Below are 12,908 nucleotides of genomic sequence, written 5' to 3' on the forward strand. Positions count from 1 at the left end.
TTCAGCCAGGTCACGATCTCGCGGTCCGTGAGTTCGAGCCCCGCGTCGGGCTCTGGGCTGATGGCTCGGAGCCTGGAGCCTGTTTCCGATTCTGTGTCTCCCTCTCTCTCTGCCCCTCCCCCGCTCATGCTCTGTCTCCCTCTGTCCCAAAAATAAATAAACGTTGAAAAAAATAAAAAATAAAAAAATAAAAAGTCTTTTCCTATGAAATCATAAAGATACTGTCTTATATTATTTTCTAAAAGCTTTACTGTTTTCTCTTTCATATTTGCTTCTATGGGTCGTCTGGAATTTATTTTTGTGTATGGTGGGAGGCAGGAGTCGAGTCTCACTTTTGTTTCCATATGGACAGCCAGCACCATTTATTGAAATGACCATCCTTTCTCGCCTGCTCTGTAATGTCACCTCTGTCAGTTATCAAGTGTCCATTTATGTCTTGGTCTGTTCTGGCCTATCATGTTTCATTTATCTATTTTTCTACTACTATATTCTGTATACTATTTCTATCTATATTTCTATATTCTCTCTATATATATTTCTATCTATCTACTATTCACTTATCTATTTTTCTATTGTGTCTTAATTACTATAGCTTTATAGTAAGTCTTTTTTTTTTTTAACGTTTATTTATTTTTGAGACAGAGAGAGACAGAGCATGAATGGGGGAGGGTCAGAGAGAGAGGGAGACACAGAATCTGAAACAGGCTCCAGGCTCTGAGCAGTCAGCACAGAGCCCGACACGGGGCTTGAACTCACAGACCACGAGATCATGACTTGAGCCAAAGTCGGACGCTTAACCGACTGAGCCACCCAGGCGCCCCTTATAATAAGTCTTGATAGAGCAAATCATGTCATCGTGTTCTTTTACAAGAGTGAATTGGCTATTCTTGGCCTTTTGAATTTCCTTCTTTGTTTTTGACAGTTGTAAAGTATTCTTTTGGATGAGTGTACCAGATTTTATTTAATTAGTCTTTTGCCTCTATAAATAATGCTGCAGTGAACATTCCTATAGATATATCTTTGAGGTTCTGGGCAGGTATTGAGAGGATATACTCTATCCTCTGCCTACAATGGACTTCTCCTCTGCCCCTCTTGACCTACTCCCACTTGTCCTTCAAGTCCTTCTCCCTCTGCCCCACCCCCACCCCACCCCCCACCCCCCGGCAAAAAAAAGACCTTCCCAAATGTCCCTTCCTTTGATAAACCCTCTGCCTCCTCCATAGGAAGAGTTGGTCACTCTTTCCTCTATATTTTCATGGTCCTAAATGTTCCCCATTGCTGCACTTATCATATCCTACAATGCCACTTTCCTCTTATTCTCCCTTGGTAGAACAGCAGCTTTTGGTATGGAAAAGGTGTCTTACTCATCTGTGTGCTTGGTTCTTCATTGGCACTCAGCAAATCCTGATGAATGCATTAACACAGGAATATAGAAATGGATGAACTCCAGCTAGATGCCTGTTTTTCCTGATTTTCCAATTCTGTTGGTTAACTATGTCCTTGTAACATTTATATTTTTGTCCTTAGATCCCAGAGCTTATGACTTTTAAAAAAATTTCCTCCTCAGAACTATACTTGTAATTTAGATATTGCTGCTAATATCTAGAAAAGTTGGGAAATTTGGAGGAAAGCAAAGAAAGAAAAAAAACAGAAATTAATATCAGAAATAAAAAGAGTATTAGTTGAATTATACTAACCTGTAACTGGTTTGGGTGGTTTGATCTTCATTATGTGAACTGGCAGACTCAACTTAATGTCTTCTCTAAAACAAATGTTTATATCCTACAAGAAGGAAAAGGCACAGCTAATAAGCCAACAAAGGAGATATAACAGAATCATTAAAAACACATCCCAAAAGAAGACAGAAACAGAGGGAAAGGAAGAAAAACAGATGTGACAAATAGGAAGTAAATAGCAAAGTGATTTATTTCAATCCAAATGCATCAACAATCACATTAAATATAAATGGCCTAACTACCCAATTAAAAGGTAGAGACTGTCAGATTGTCTAAAAAGGTAAGACCCAGGGTGCCTGGGTGGCTCAGTCGGTTAAGCTTCCGACTTCAGCTGAGGTCATGATCTCATGGTTTATGGATTCCAGCCCTGTATTGGGCTTTCTGCTGTCAGGACAGAGCCTGCTTCAGATCCTCTGTTTCCCCGCCCCCCTTCCCCCCCCCACCCCTCCCCTGCTCTCTCTCTCTCAAAAATAAACTTAAAAAAAAAAGTAAGACCCTATTATATGTTGTCAAAAAGAAACTCATTTTAAACACAAAGACACCAATCTATTAAAAGCATAGTAAAAATCCGTCTTGTAAAACTAATCAAAGAAAGTTGGAGTGACTATATTAATATCTGACATAATAGATTTCAGAGAAAAGAATATTAACAGGGATAAAAATTCACTGAATATGATAAAATGGTCAATTCATCAAGCAGACATAACATTCCAAATGTTTATGCCCCTAATAACAGAGCTTCAAAATACACAAAGCAAAGATTCATTGAAGTGAAAGCAGAAATAGATAAATCTGTAATCTTAGATATTTGAATACTCCTCTCGCAATAACTGATAGGACAGACAGATAATCAGGAAGAATATAGTAAGGCTATAGAAGGAAAAGCAGACATAAATAACTTGACTAACAGCAGCAAAATACACATTTTTTCAAGTGCATGCAGAACAATTACCAACAACATAAACCATATTCTGGGCATAAAATCTTAAGAAATTTAAAAGGTTTCAAATTATATGAAGTATTTTGTCTAGTCACAATGGAATTAAATTAGAAACCAAAAAAAGAAAAATATCTGGAACATCTCCAGTATTTAGACACTAATATACTTCTAAATAATTCACTGGTCAAACAAGAAATTTTAAAAAAAGCAAATAGGAAGTATTTTGAAGTATTTTTAAAAATGGGAACATCCCATCAAAATATAAAGAATGCAGCTAAAACAGTGCTTAGATGTAAGTTTATAGCACTAAATGCCTGTATCAGAAAAGAAGATCTCAAATACATGACCTAGCTTTCTGCCTTAAGAAACTAGAAGGCAAGGAAAAGCTTAAACCAAAAGTAAGCAGAAGAAAGGAAATAATAAAAATCAAATTGGAAACTGGTCAGATAGAAAACAAAACAAAAATGTGGAGACAAAGAAATAAAAAACTGGCTCTTTGATAAGATTAATAAAATTGACAAAACTCTAGCCAAACTAATTAAGAAAAAAAAAAGAGAAAACACAAATTACCACCATCAGAAATGAAGAAAAGGACATCAAAACAGATTTTACAGATAATAAAAAGATAATAAGAGAATATTAACCACTTTAAGTCAATACATTTGATAACTTAGGTAAAAATGGACAAGTTCCTTCAACGACACAAAATACGAAAGTTTGCTTAAAAAGAAAGACCTGGGGCGCCTGGGTGGCGCAGTCGGTTAAGCGTCCAACTTCAGCCAGGTCACGATCTCGTGGTCCGTGAGTTCGAGCCCCGCGTCGGGCTCTGGGCTGATGGCTCGGAGCCTGGAGCCTGTTTCCGATTCTGTGTCTCCCTCTCTCTCTGCCCCTCCCCCGTTCATGCTCTGTCTCTCTCTGTCCCCCAAAAAATAAATAAACGTTGAAAAAAAAATTAAAAAAAAAAAAAGAAAGACCTAACCAGGGTGCCTATCTGGCTCAGTCAGAAGAGTGTGTGACTCTTAATCTCGAGGTTTGAGTTGCAGCCCCATGTTGGGGGTAGCAATTACTTAAATAAAAACTTAAAGAAGGTGGGGTGCCTGGGCGGCTCAGTCCATTAAACGGCCCACTTTGGCTCAGGTCATGATCTCACGGTTTATGAGTTCAAGCCCCGCGTCTGGCTCTGTGCTGACCACTCAGAGCCTGGAGTCTGCTTTGGATTCTGTGTCTCCTCCTCTCTCTGCCCCTCCCATGCTCATGCTCTCTCTTTGTCTCTTGATAATAAATAAAAATGTAAAAAAAAAAAAAACAAAAAAACAAAAAAAACCTTAAGGAGAAAGAGATGACCCTTTGTCACTAAAGACACTGAATTTATAGTTCCACAAGGAAAACTCCATGGCTAGATGGCTTTACTGGTAAATTCTATCAAACACTTTAGGAAGAAATAATACCAATTCTACACAAACTCTTCCAGAAAATAAAACAGGAACACTCTACTTATTATATGAGGTCAGCATCATCCTGATACCAAACCAAAAGATGTTAGAAGAAAATAAAACTGGGGCACCTGGCTGACTCAGTCAGTAGAGTGTGCAACTCTTAATCTCATGGTTTTGAGTTTGAGCCCAACACTGGGTGTAGAGATTACTTAAAATATTAAGGAAGGGAGGGAGGGAGGGAGGGAGGGAGGGAGGAAGAAAGGAAAACAAAAAATATCCTTCATGAACACAGATGTAAAATTAACAAAATATTGGCAAGTTAAAATCGGTGAGTTAGGGGGCGCCTGGGTTGTTCAGTCGGTTAAGCGTCCGACTTGAGCTCAGGTCATGATTTCACATTCCCTGAGTTTGAGCGCCGCGTTGGCTCTGTGCTGACAGCTCAGAGCTTGGAGCCTGCTTTGGATTCTGTGTCTCCCTCTCTCTCTGCCTCTCCCTTGCTCATGCTCTGTCTCTCTCGCTCTTAAAATAGATAACATCAAAACAAAACAAAAAAATCAGTGAGCTAGATCCATTATGAACAAGGAAGGGGAATAATGTAAGAGACAGATTTTAATTTTCATACTATAGGAGAAACATATTTACATATATCTATAGTTATATATCTACACTAATAAATGACTTCTGACTGAAATTGGCTCAAAAGTTTTTGAAACGGACTAATAACCATAGAAGAAATTGAAAACATAAGATTTTTATAGACCTAGAGGTAAAAAAACAAAAAACGACATCCAACTTTCTTTACAAGGCTAGCATAACACTAATACAAAATTGTGTTAAGAAATCCACAAGAAAAAAAAAAACACCACTATAGGCCAATCTCGTGTTTGAATTTAGATACTATCTATGAATACAGAACTATCAGTTTGCTTTGCTGGTATTTTATTTAGGACTTTAATATTAGCAAAACACACTGAAGTATAATTAAATGAATTATTATCAAGCATGGATTACCCAAGAATGGAAGTAAGAAAGTTTTAGAGTACCTGAGTAGCTCAATCAGTTAAGTGTCCAACCTTTGATGTCAGCTCAGATCATGATCTCACGGTTCTTGAGATCAAGTCCCGCTCTGGGCGTTGTGCTAACAGCATGGAGGGTGCTTGGGTTTCTCTCTGTCCCGCTCTCTCTCTGCCCCCCCGCCTCTCTCTCTCTCTCTCAAAATAAATAAACATTAAAACATATTTTACAAAGAATGTTTCAACATTAGAAAATCTATTAATGCAACCTACTACATTAGCAGATGAAGGAAGAAAGCAGATGAAGCAGATGAAGGAAGAAAGCTCTTCTCAAAAGATGAGGAGAAAGTATTTGGTCAATGTCCATTCCTAATTAAAAAACAAACAAACAACAAACTCCTAGCAAACGGAGGCTAGAAGAACACATGCTTATCTTGATAAAGGATATTTATTTCAAATGCCTATAGTAAGCTTCGGGCATAATAGTCAAACAGTTGGAGGACCCCTGTTATATCCTGGATAGTCTATCACACCATGACTATTCAGCATTTTACTAGAGATCCTAGAACATAGAACAAGGCAAGAACAATAAATAGGAGAAATAAATACTTGAGAGAGGAAAAGTTGTATTTATAGTTATGGTTGTCTAGCTGGAAAATCCAGCAGTGTCAGCTGGCAAACCATTAGAACTTCAGTAGAAAGGCCAACAGTCCTGAGACTAGGGTAAATAAAGGAAGTGAGGCACTTTCAGGAGGCACTCACTCTTAGGTGCCCACCCCCACACTTGCATGACCCCAACAGTGTCTATGTTTTGCTGACCTCACCGTAATCTTGGCCAAATATAAGATCAACATACAAAAATCAATAGCTTCCCTATGTACTAGTGTAGTGGCCATTGTCATCATTTTGGCTATCCAGCCCTCAACATCTTTTCTACCTTGAGGGGACTCACCTATGGTGTGAGTCTGGGAGAATCTGTCTCCCTCTAAGGAACTGAAGGGACCAGATTCTTCTTTCTGTCCCTTGGAGGTTAGGGTGTTGGCACATGACCAAGGCTCAACCAGCTGTGGGCTCCTGCCTGGGACTGGGACTCTTGAGGAAGTGACACAGAGATCCAGAAGCAGGAGAGAAATTATTCACAGTGGAGGTGGCCATGTCAAGAGCCCAGTGACAGAGCCGTCATGGAAAGCCCAGCATCACCTTTGGTGGCTGTGTCTCTTGGGGGGGTGGTGATGGTCAGGAGTAGTGGTAGTGGAGTCCTGGCTACAATGTTTTTACTGCCTACCCTCCCTTGTGCCTTCCAGTTCTCTGAAACTTGATATCCTTACAACTTCTTTGCGCAAATGAGTTGATGAATACTGATACAGCCTCGGATCAGCAATAACTAGCTAGAAAATATAGATGGTAGTGTGAACAGGTAACATTTAACACCTCTCCTTCCTGAAACCCCATGAAAATGACAGGAAGGTGCTTTTTAAAAAAGGAATAGGGGTGCCTGGGTGGCTCAGTCGGTTAAGCGTCCAACTTCGGCTCAGGTCATGATCTCAGGGTTCGTGGGTTCGAGCCCTGCGTTGGGCTCTGTGCAGACAGCTCAGAGCCTGGAGCCTGCTTTTGTCTCCCTCACTCTCTACCCTCCCCTGCTTGTGCTCTGTCTCTCCCTCTCAAAAATAAAAATAAACATTAAAAAAATAAACTCAGAAGGAATAAGAGAATAAAAAGGAAACAAAAGCAAGAAAATTTTGGACTTGGGAAGCAGGTGGCTAAAAGATTTAGCAGACCCAAGAAAGATCTGAACCAGTAAGGGAGAAAGCCTGGGAGTCACTTGATTCACATCACAAAGGCCCTAAAGACTCAAGAAAATGGCAGCTCAGGTGTCTCTGGGTTCAACAGGATTGGGTGAAAATCTCTTTAAGACGCTTTTAAACTCTTAGACTCCCTAACTGCATGCAGCCGACAGAATGAAGTTAAAGTTTACATACTGAATGTTGAGGTCACCCCTCCCACACCCCAAGGCATGTTCCCCAACCGCCTCTGCAACTCAGGTGAGAGCTGGGTTGTTAGAGTAAAGGCAGCACCTGCACTGAGCGGTAAGCGAGGCCTCGCCCACGTCCTTCCCGGGGAGCTGCACCCAGCCTGTGGGCGCCACGTGCCATAGCTTTCCCCGGTGTCTGTGAGCATCTGTGCTTCATGTCGATTTATCTTGTACATACATTAGCAAGCCTAAGAGAGGTTATTTTGGGGGTCTGGGAATGCTCAAACGTTGTCCCACGTAAGTTAGTGGTAGTTGCTTCTTCACTTTACCCCATGTTGGCTTAGAAAGGTGTTTCATAGGCACGCTCTACTTAAGGATAGCTGGGGAAACAGACAGGAGCGTGTCCCAACACTGCAGCCCAGCTGGGGTATCCTTTAGCAAAACCGGTTAACAAGCCCCACCCATGCCCACAGGGCTGGCTTCCTGTCAGTTTCTCAGTGACCCCTACCTTTAGATAGGAGTAGAGAGCCAAGTGAAGAAAGTATCTGTTTGGAAAGACAGAGACCAAAACAAATAGTAGGGAAAAAAGCAACTTTGGGGAAATAGACCAAACATGGAGAAGAAACATCAAAAATTATCATAAATGTTTTTAGGAAAGTCATTAACATTTATGAAAGAAAGAAAAGAAAAGAAAAGAAAGAAAAAAGGGGGAGGCTTTTGTAAATGAAAATATGATAGCAAAAATGAAAAACTCAGAGAGTGGAGACACTGAGCAGATGAGCTCTCCCCAGAGGTAGAACAACAACAAAAAACATGGAAAATAGAACAGATAATCAGATAATACACAATAAGGTCACCCTGCTAGCACGTGGCATTGACGAGATTAGAATCCTGGCAGTTTTGCTCCAAAGTTCATTAAGGTCTTGGTGCAGGCAGATGAGTATTTTAATGGAATAGGATAAAGAACATAGAAATAAAATAGGAATGATAAAAGGTCACATTTCAAAACAAATGGGAAAAGATGACTCAAAAATATTTGTGTGACAATTGGCTACTTAAAAAAAAACAGATGAAAGTTGGCTCCTTCCTCACTCTGTTCACAAAAGACACTCCCCTATGAATTAAAGAGGGAAATGTCAAAAATGAAACTCTGAGATTATTAGAAGAAACCACAGGAGAATTGATTTATAACCTTGAGGTAGGGAAAGCCTACTACGTGCGATGGGTATAAAAAAAAAAAAAGAAAACTCCAACTGCATCAAAACTTATAACTTCTTTACAACAGAAAAGCACATAAACCAAGGAAAAAGGGAAACCACAAACTGGAAGGAAACATATAACGAGCAAGTGATACAGGCAGGCAATTCAAAGAAAACCTCAGTGGCCAATAAAAAATATGAAGAGATCAGTGAAAATTACATGAGATGCCATTGTATTCCATTAGTTTGCACACCCCCCCCCCCCACACACACACACTGGAAAGCATGGTGTGCTCTCGGCCTCAAAGGGAGAGCTGGGAAGCCCCCCGCCCCGGGGAAGCCACTCTATTCTCTAAGGTATCCCAATACAGAGATGAAGCCCCCCAAGAAACTTGGCTTGGTGGAATGGGCTGTTAGTTTGGCAGGGGCAAATTGGGTTTCATGGGACCTGAGTATATACATTTTAGGGGCCTCTGTAAAAGAAAGAACACAAAATTTTCAACACGAAATGCCCGTGGCCACCCTAATACCACCCAATATGGGGGGAAATGTGACAGGGGAAGTTTGAGTGAAAACACACAGTGGTCCTAAGTGACTGGTTAAAATATTACTTTTGCTAATTTTACAAAAAAATGTGAACACAGTGGTCAGACCCCTCACAGGGCCTTGGAAGGGGCCATACAAGTGAGGGGCCCTGAAATTTAACCCCCCGTGTCTTCTTGGAAATCTGTCTCTGGACAACTGACTTGGGTCAATTATCCTCAAGGATAGGGGACAACTCTCCATGGATGAGGCATGAGATTAAGTCACAGAGTATCTGAAAAGAGTGCCCTGTTGGAACATTTCACTAGTATACTTGATATTTAAAGTAAATTTCAAGTCAAAATAAAAATCTATAGCATACGACTTGAATCTGTCTCCCTGGAGATTTTCTTTGAAGTTCCTTACCATTGGGGCGCCTGGGTGGTTCAGTGGGTTGGGCGTCCGACTTCGGCTCAGGTCATGTTCTCACGGTTCACGGTTCAAGCCCTGCGTTGGGCTCTGTGCTGACAGCTTGGAGCCTGGAGCCTGCTTCAGATGCTGTGTCTCCCTCTCTCTGGCCCTCCCCTGCTCACGCTCTGCCTCATTCCCTCTCTCAAAAATAAACATTAAAAAAATGCATAAAGTTCCTTACCATTTCCAAATTATCTGAAGTCACAGAGTCAGGAGTATTCTGAGGAAAAAAGTGAGAAATTAATTCACAATAGGCTTGATGTACGTCCCCCCACCTCCTCTGAATCTCTTTCTTCCCCTGTTACTGTTGGTGGTAGTGACCTGTAGAAAGAAACAGAGGACCGATATTTGTGTGATCCTCTGGCCTGCAGGATTTTTAACACACGATCCGTACTGTCTAAGATCTTAAAATGTAGTAGGGGAAACTGGAAGTAATGATACGAGCAAAAATGAATGAACAGAGGTAAGGAGATCAGTCAGGAAGCCATTATAAAAATCTAAGTCGAAGTGAATATTCCTGATTGGCAAAATATATTGACGATGTTGGCAATTTTATTTAACCAACTCTACATGTAAGTCACAGTACCAGGACTACCCCTGGGACTGGTGTTATTTGGTTGGTTCTCAGTTATGGAAATGAGTGAATTATGGTGAGAAACATCCCCTTTCCAAGGTAGTTTTCCCAGTTGGATAATAAATTAAGCCCTCAAAACGTATCTTTTGGATACGGAGTATGATACTGTGTAGTTGGTTAATAAGGAGTAGAAGGTGTGTTCTTAACAGTCCAGAAAATTATCATCTAGTTAATTAAAAAAAAAAAACAAACCTTTCATGCACAAAAGGATAACTAAAATTCAAGGTAGTATATGGGGAAATGCCAAAAAAGAGGTATGAGGAATAAATTCTGTAAGAGTTTAGAGGAGGAAGATCTCTGGGCTGGTAACTCTTCCAGTGATCAGGACTACACCCCTCTTTGAAGACATTCACTGGGGAGAAAAGGCATTTGTTTGAAGCCACTCAGTGAACTCAGTGGTGAATGTGAGTCTCAAATTCACTCTCCTATATTAATAAGTTCATAAGTCTTTTGCACCTGATACAGTGTGTTTTAAAAGCTCACCCAATTAATAATTGTTGCTGGTTAAAAACTAGTAAGTGCATATTGGATGGATGAGCAGACCAGGTCTCAGAATAATATTTACTGAGGAACTATATTTTAAAGACACAGCACAAGGTCCACATATAATTAAACTGAAGTGGGGGCCTGTGCTGGCTCAGTTGGTAGAGCATGCAACTCGAGGTCTCGGGGTTGTGAGTTCGAGCCCTATGCTGGACGTAGAGATTACTTAAAAAAAACTAAAAAAATAAAAATAAATAAACTGAAACGGTAGAGCTCCTGATTTCTAAGAATGTGAAAAATATATATACTGTATTCCCATATATCAAGAACAACCTGTTTATACCATAATCTGGGAAATTCAGTGGAATGCAAGGCATGAAAGGATTATTTCAGCCCAGATGGGGAAAAAAATTACCAATGAGGCAGGAGTCAGGATAAAAGATGACCCCCCCCCCCCCCCAAATGCCTGGGAGCGGCTTTGGTGCAGAGGCAACTCTCAGACCAGAGACAGAGGGGCTCCCACTGCTGAAGACACCTCTATTTTTTAATATCTCATTGTAACCAAAGCAAATCGACTTTGGAGTCGTGGGCCGGAGCACCTGCTGTCCTCTCCTACAGCCTCTGTAGGGCCCCCTTCATCTTGAAATTCCAAGGAGGATTTAGTTTGGATGTGGGTCAAGGGTAGGGAGAAACCTATCCATGGGAAAGGGAGATGTCTCCTACCAGTTGCAACTGTCTGACTTTCTTCTTTGGATTTATAGCAAGTTGGGGGTGCTCCACTTCTTTGAGCCAAGACTCCTTGGGCAATCTGTACACATCCAGCCAAATCTCTCCGGCTCCTGCATTGGGAAACCACGGACCCGTTGAGCAATCTCGAGCAGGCGAGAAGTCTCCTGTGAGGGATGGCCTGTCTTCTCAGAACCCCTGGCCCAGAGACCTGCTGGCGCCCTCGGAACGGCAACTTTGACAAACGGAAGGAGATGTCATTGCAAGTCCTTGCTCCTGGAGAGCTGGTGAGCCCCGACCGACGGGCCTCTGCCACCTGAAGGAAACAGGGCCCCTCCCACTCACAGCGCTGATATGACTGTTTTTTAACCAAGCTGCCTGCTCTGGCCGGTCCCCATGTTTTCTAGGCTCCAAATGGTAAATTCCAGTGACATTCTGTCTTACAGCTTTTCCCGTCTGGGGAGGACGGTGGTATAAACAGCCTCAGTAACTGAGAGGGGCATGGCTAAGGGCTAGAATTGGGAGAGATCGCTCAAGAGCATTCTCCTGGCTGATATTAGAGGAAGTCACAACCCACGGAAGTGGCTGTGGGGCTTTAACTCATCATAGAAACGCACTCAGTTCCTATCTGGAATTCCTGTCAACCTGGGAAGGCTTGCTTTCCCATGGTGTGGGCATCTGGCTCAGTGTTTCCTCTAGAAAGTAATCATCTGGACACCTGGATTTCAGACTTCCGCCCCCCAGTCCTGTGAGAGAATAAATATCTTTGGTTTTGAGCCACCCGGTTTGTGGTGCTTGGTTGGGGCAGCCCCAGGAACTACTAAAGAGTATAAAAGCTTCCTTTGATGCATAAAACATGATGAAGTATACGCTTTCTCTCAAGCACTTCACATTTGAGGGGCCCGGGGCAAGAATATAAATAGAGGCCCAAAGTTAAAAATCAAGCAGTCACTTGAATAAAATATGTCCTATCACCATAGTAATGATTACAGCAGGTAGGATCCAAGGATGAATGCTGGAACTGGTGGCCATCCTTTAAGGGGACCCAGGATACGTGCGTTGCCTCGTGTTTATCATTATTGTGGTGGTTTCAATATATGCCTCCAAATTCTTTGATCCTCCTACCTCAAAGAGGTAGAGAGGCTTAAATCCTCTGCCCCAGAGTGTGGTCCAGGTATAGTGACTTGCTTCTAACAGAGTATGGGAAGGGAAGTGTTTTATCAATGGAGGAATCTGGCAGACACCTGTTAGGTGATGTCGCTAGCACATACACCCTGATATACAGTGACGAGAGCACTTCACCCCTGTGGCATCTCTCCCAAATCCTTAACCCCAGTTGAATCCTGAAAAAAATATCAGGAAAATTGAAATTGAGAGACATAGTGCAAAATATCTAATCGGTATTCTTCAAAAAAGCGTCAAGGTCAAGAAAAACAAAGACCAAGAAATTGTCATAGATGGGAGTAGACTAAGAAGACACGATGAGTAAATATAATATGATATCCTGAACTGAGCCTTGGAACAGAACTATTAGTGGAAAAACTGGCGAAATCTGGGAGAAAAAAAAAAAACCCTTTAGTTAATAGTATTGTACCAATGTCATTGCTTAATTTTGACAAATGGTCACATTAAATGTCGGTATTGGGGAAGCTGGGCAAAGGGTGCAGGGGAACTCTGTACCTATCTTTATAGCTCTTCTGTAAATCTTTGCAACGTTTCTGTAAATTATTTCTAAATAAAACGTTTGGAAAAAAGGTGGTCATTTGGAAGAGACTA

At 41.4% G+C, this 12,908-nt stretch overlaps 1 protein-coding gene and 1 long non-coding RNA gene across 8 annotated transcripts in view; one reads left to right on the forward strand and one right to left on the reverse strand.

The window, feature by feature from the left end:
* The window catches only part of LOC121042397 (uncharacterized), a 40,158-nt gene that overhangs the window by 26,765 nt on the left and 485 nt on the right, over positions 1 to 12,908 (forward strand). For 3 of the 4 annotated variants that reach the window (XR_005796164.1, XR_005796168.1, XR_005796166.1), the window contains one exon: positions 11,168 to 12,889. This is a non-coding gene — a long non-coding RNA (uncharacterized LOC121042397). Of the gene's footprint in view, positions 1 to 11,167; positions 12,890 to 12,908 lie in introns of those variants that run through there. The other variant, XR_005796165.1, reaches the window with a different exon arrangement.
* WDR93 (WD repeat domain 93) overlaps positions 1 to 12,908 on the reverse strand; it is a 51,230-nt gene that overhangs the window by 19,747 nt on the left and 18,575 nt on the right. For 2 of the 4 annotated variants that reach the window (XM_040493670.1, XM_040493669.1), the window contains 3 exons: positions 11,130 to 11,245; positions 9,471 to 9,509; positions 1,698 to 1,782 (listed from right to left, as the gene is read on the reverse strand). In XM_040493670.1, the coding sequence (XP_040349604.1) occupies positions 1,698 to 1,782; positions 9,471 to 9,509; positions 11,130 to 11,245 (240 nt within the window). The other 2 variants (XM_040493671.1, XM_040493672.1) reach the window with 2 other exon arrangements.

Source organism: Herpailurus yagouaroundi, unplaced genomic scaffold (genome assembly GCF_014898765.1).
Source record: "Herpailurus yagouaroundi ecotype Mexico unplaced genomic scaffold, PumYag 185, whole genome shotgun sequence".
Classification (NCBI taxonomy): domain Eukaryota; kingdom Metazoa; phylum Chordata; class Mammalia; order Carnivora; family Felidae; genus Herpailurus; species Herpailurus yagouaroundi.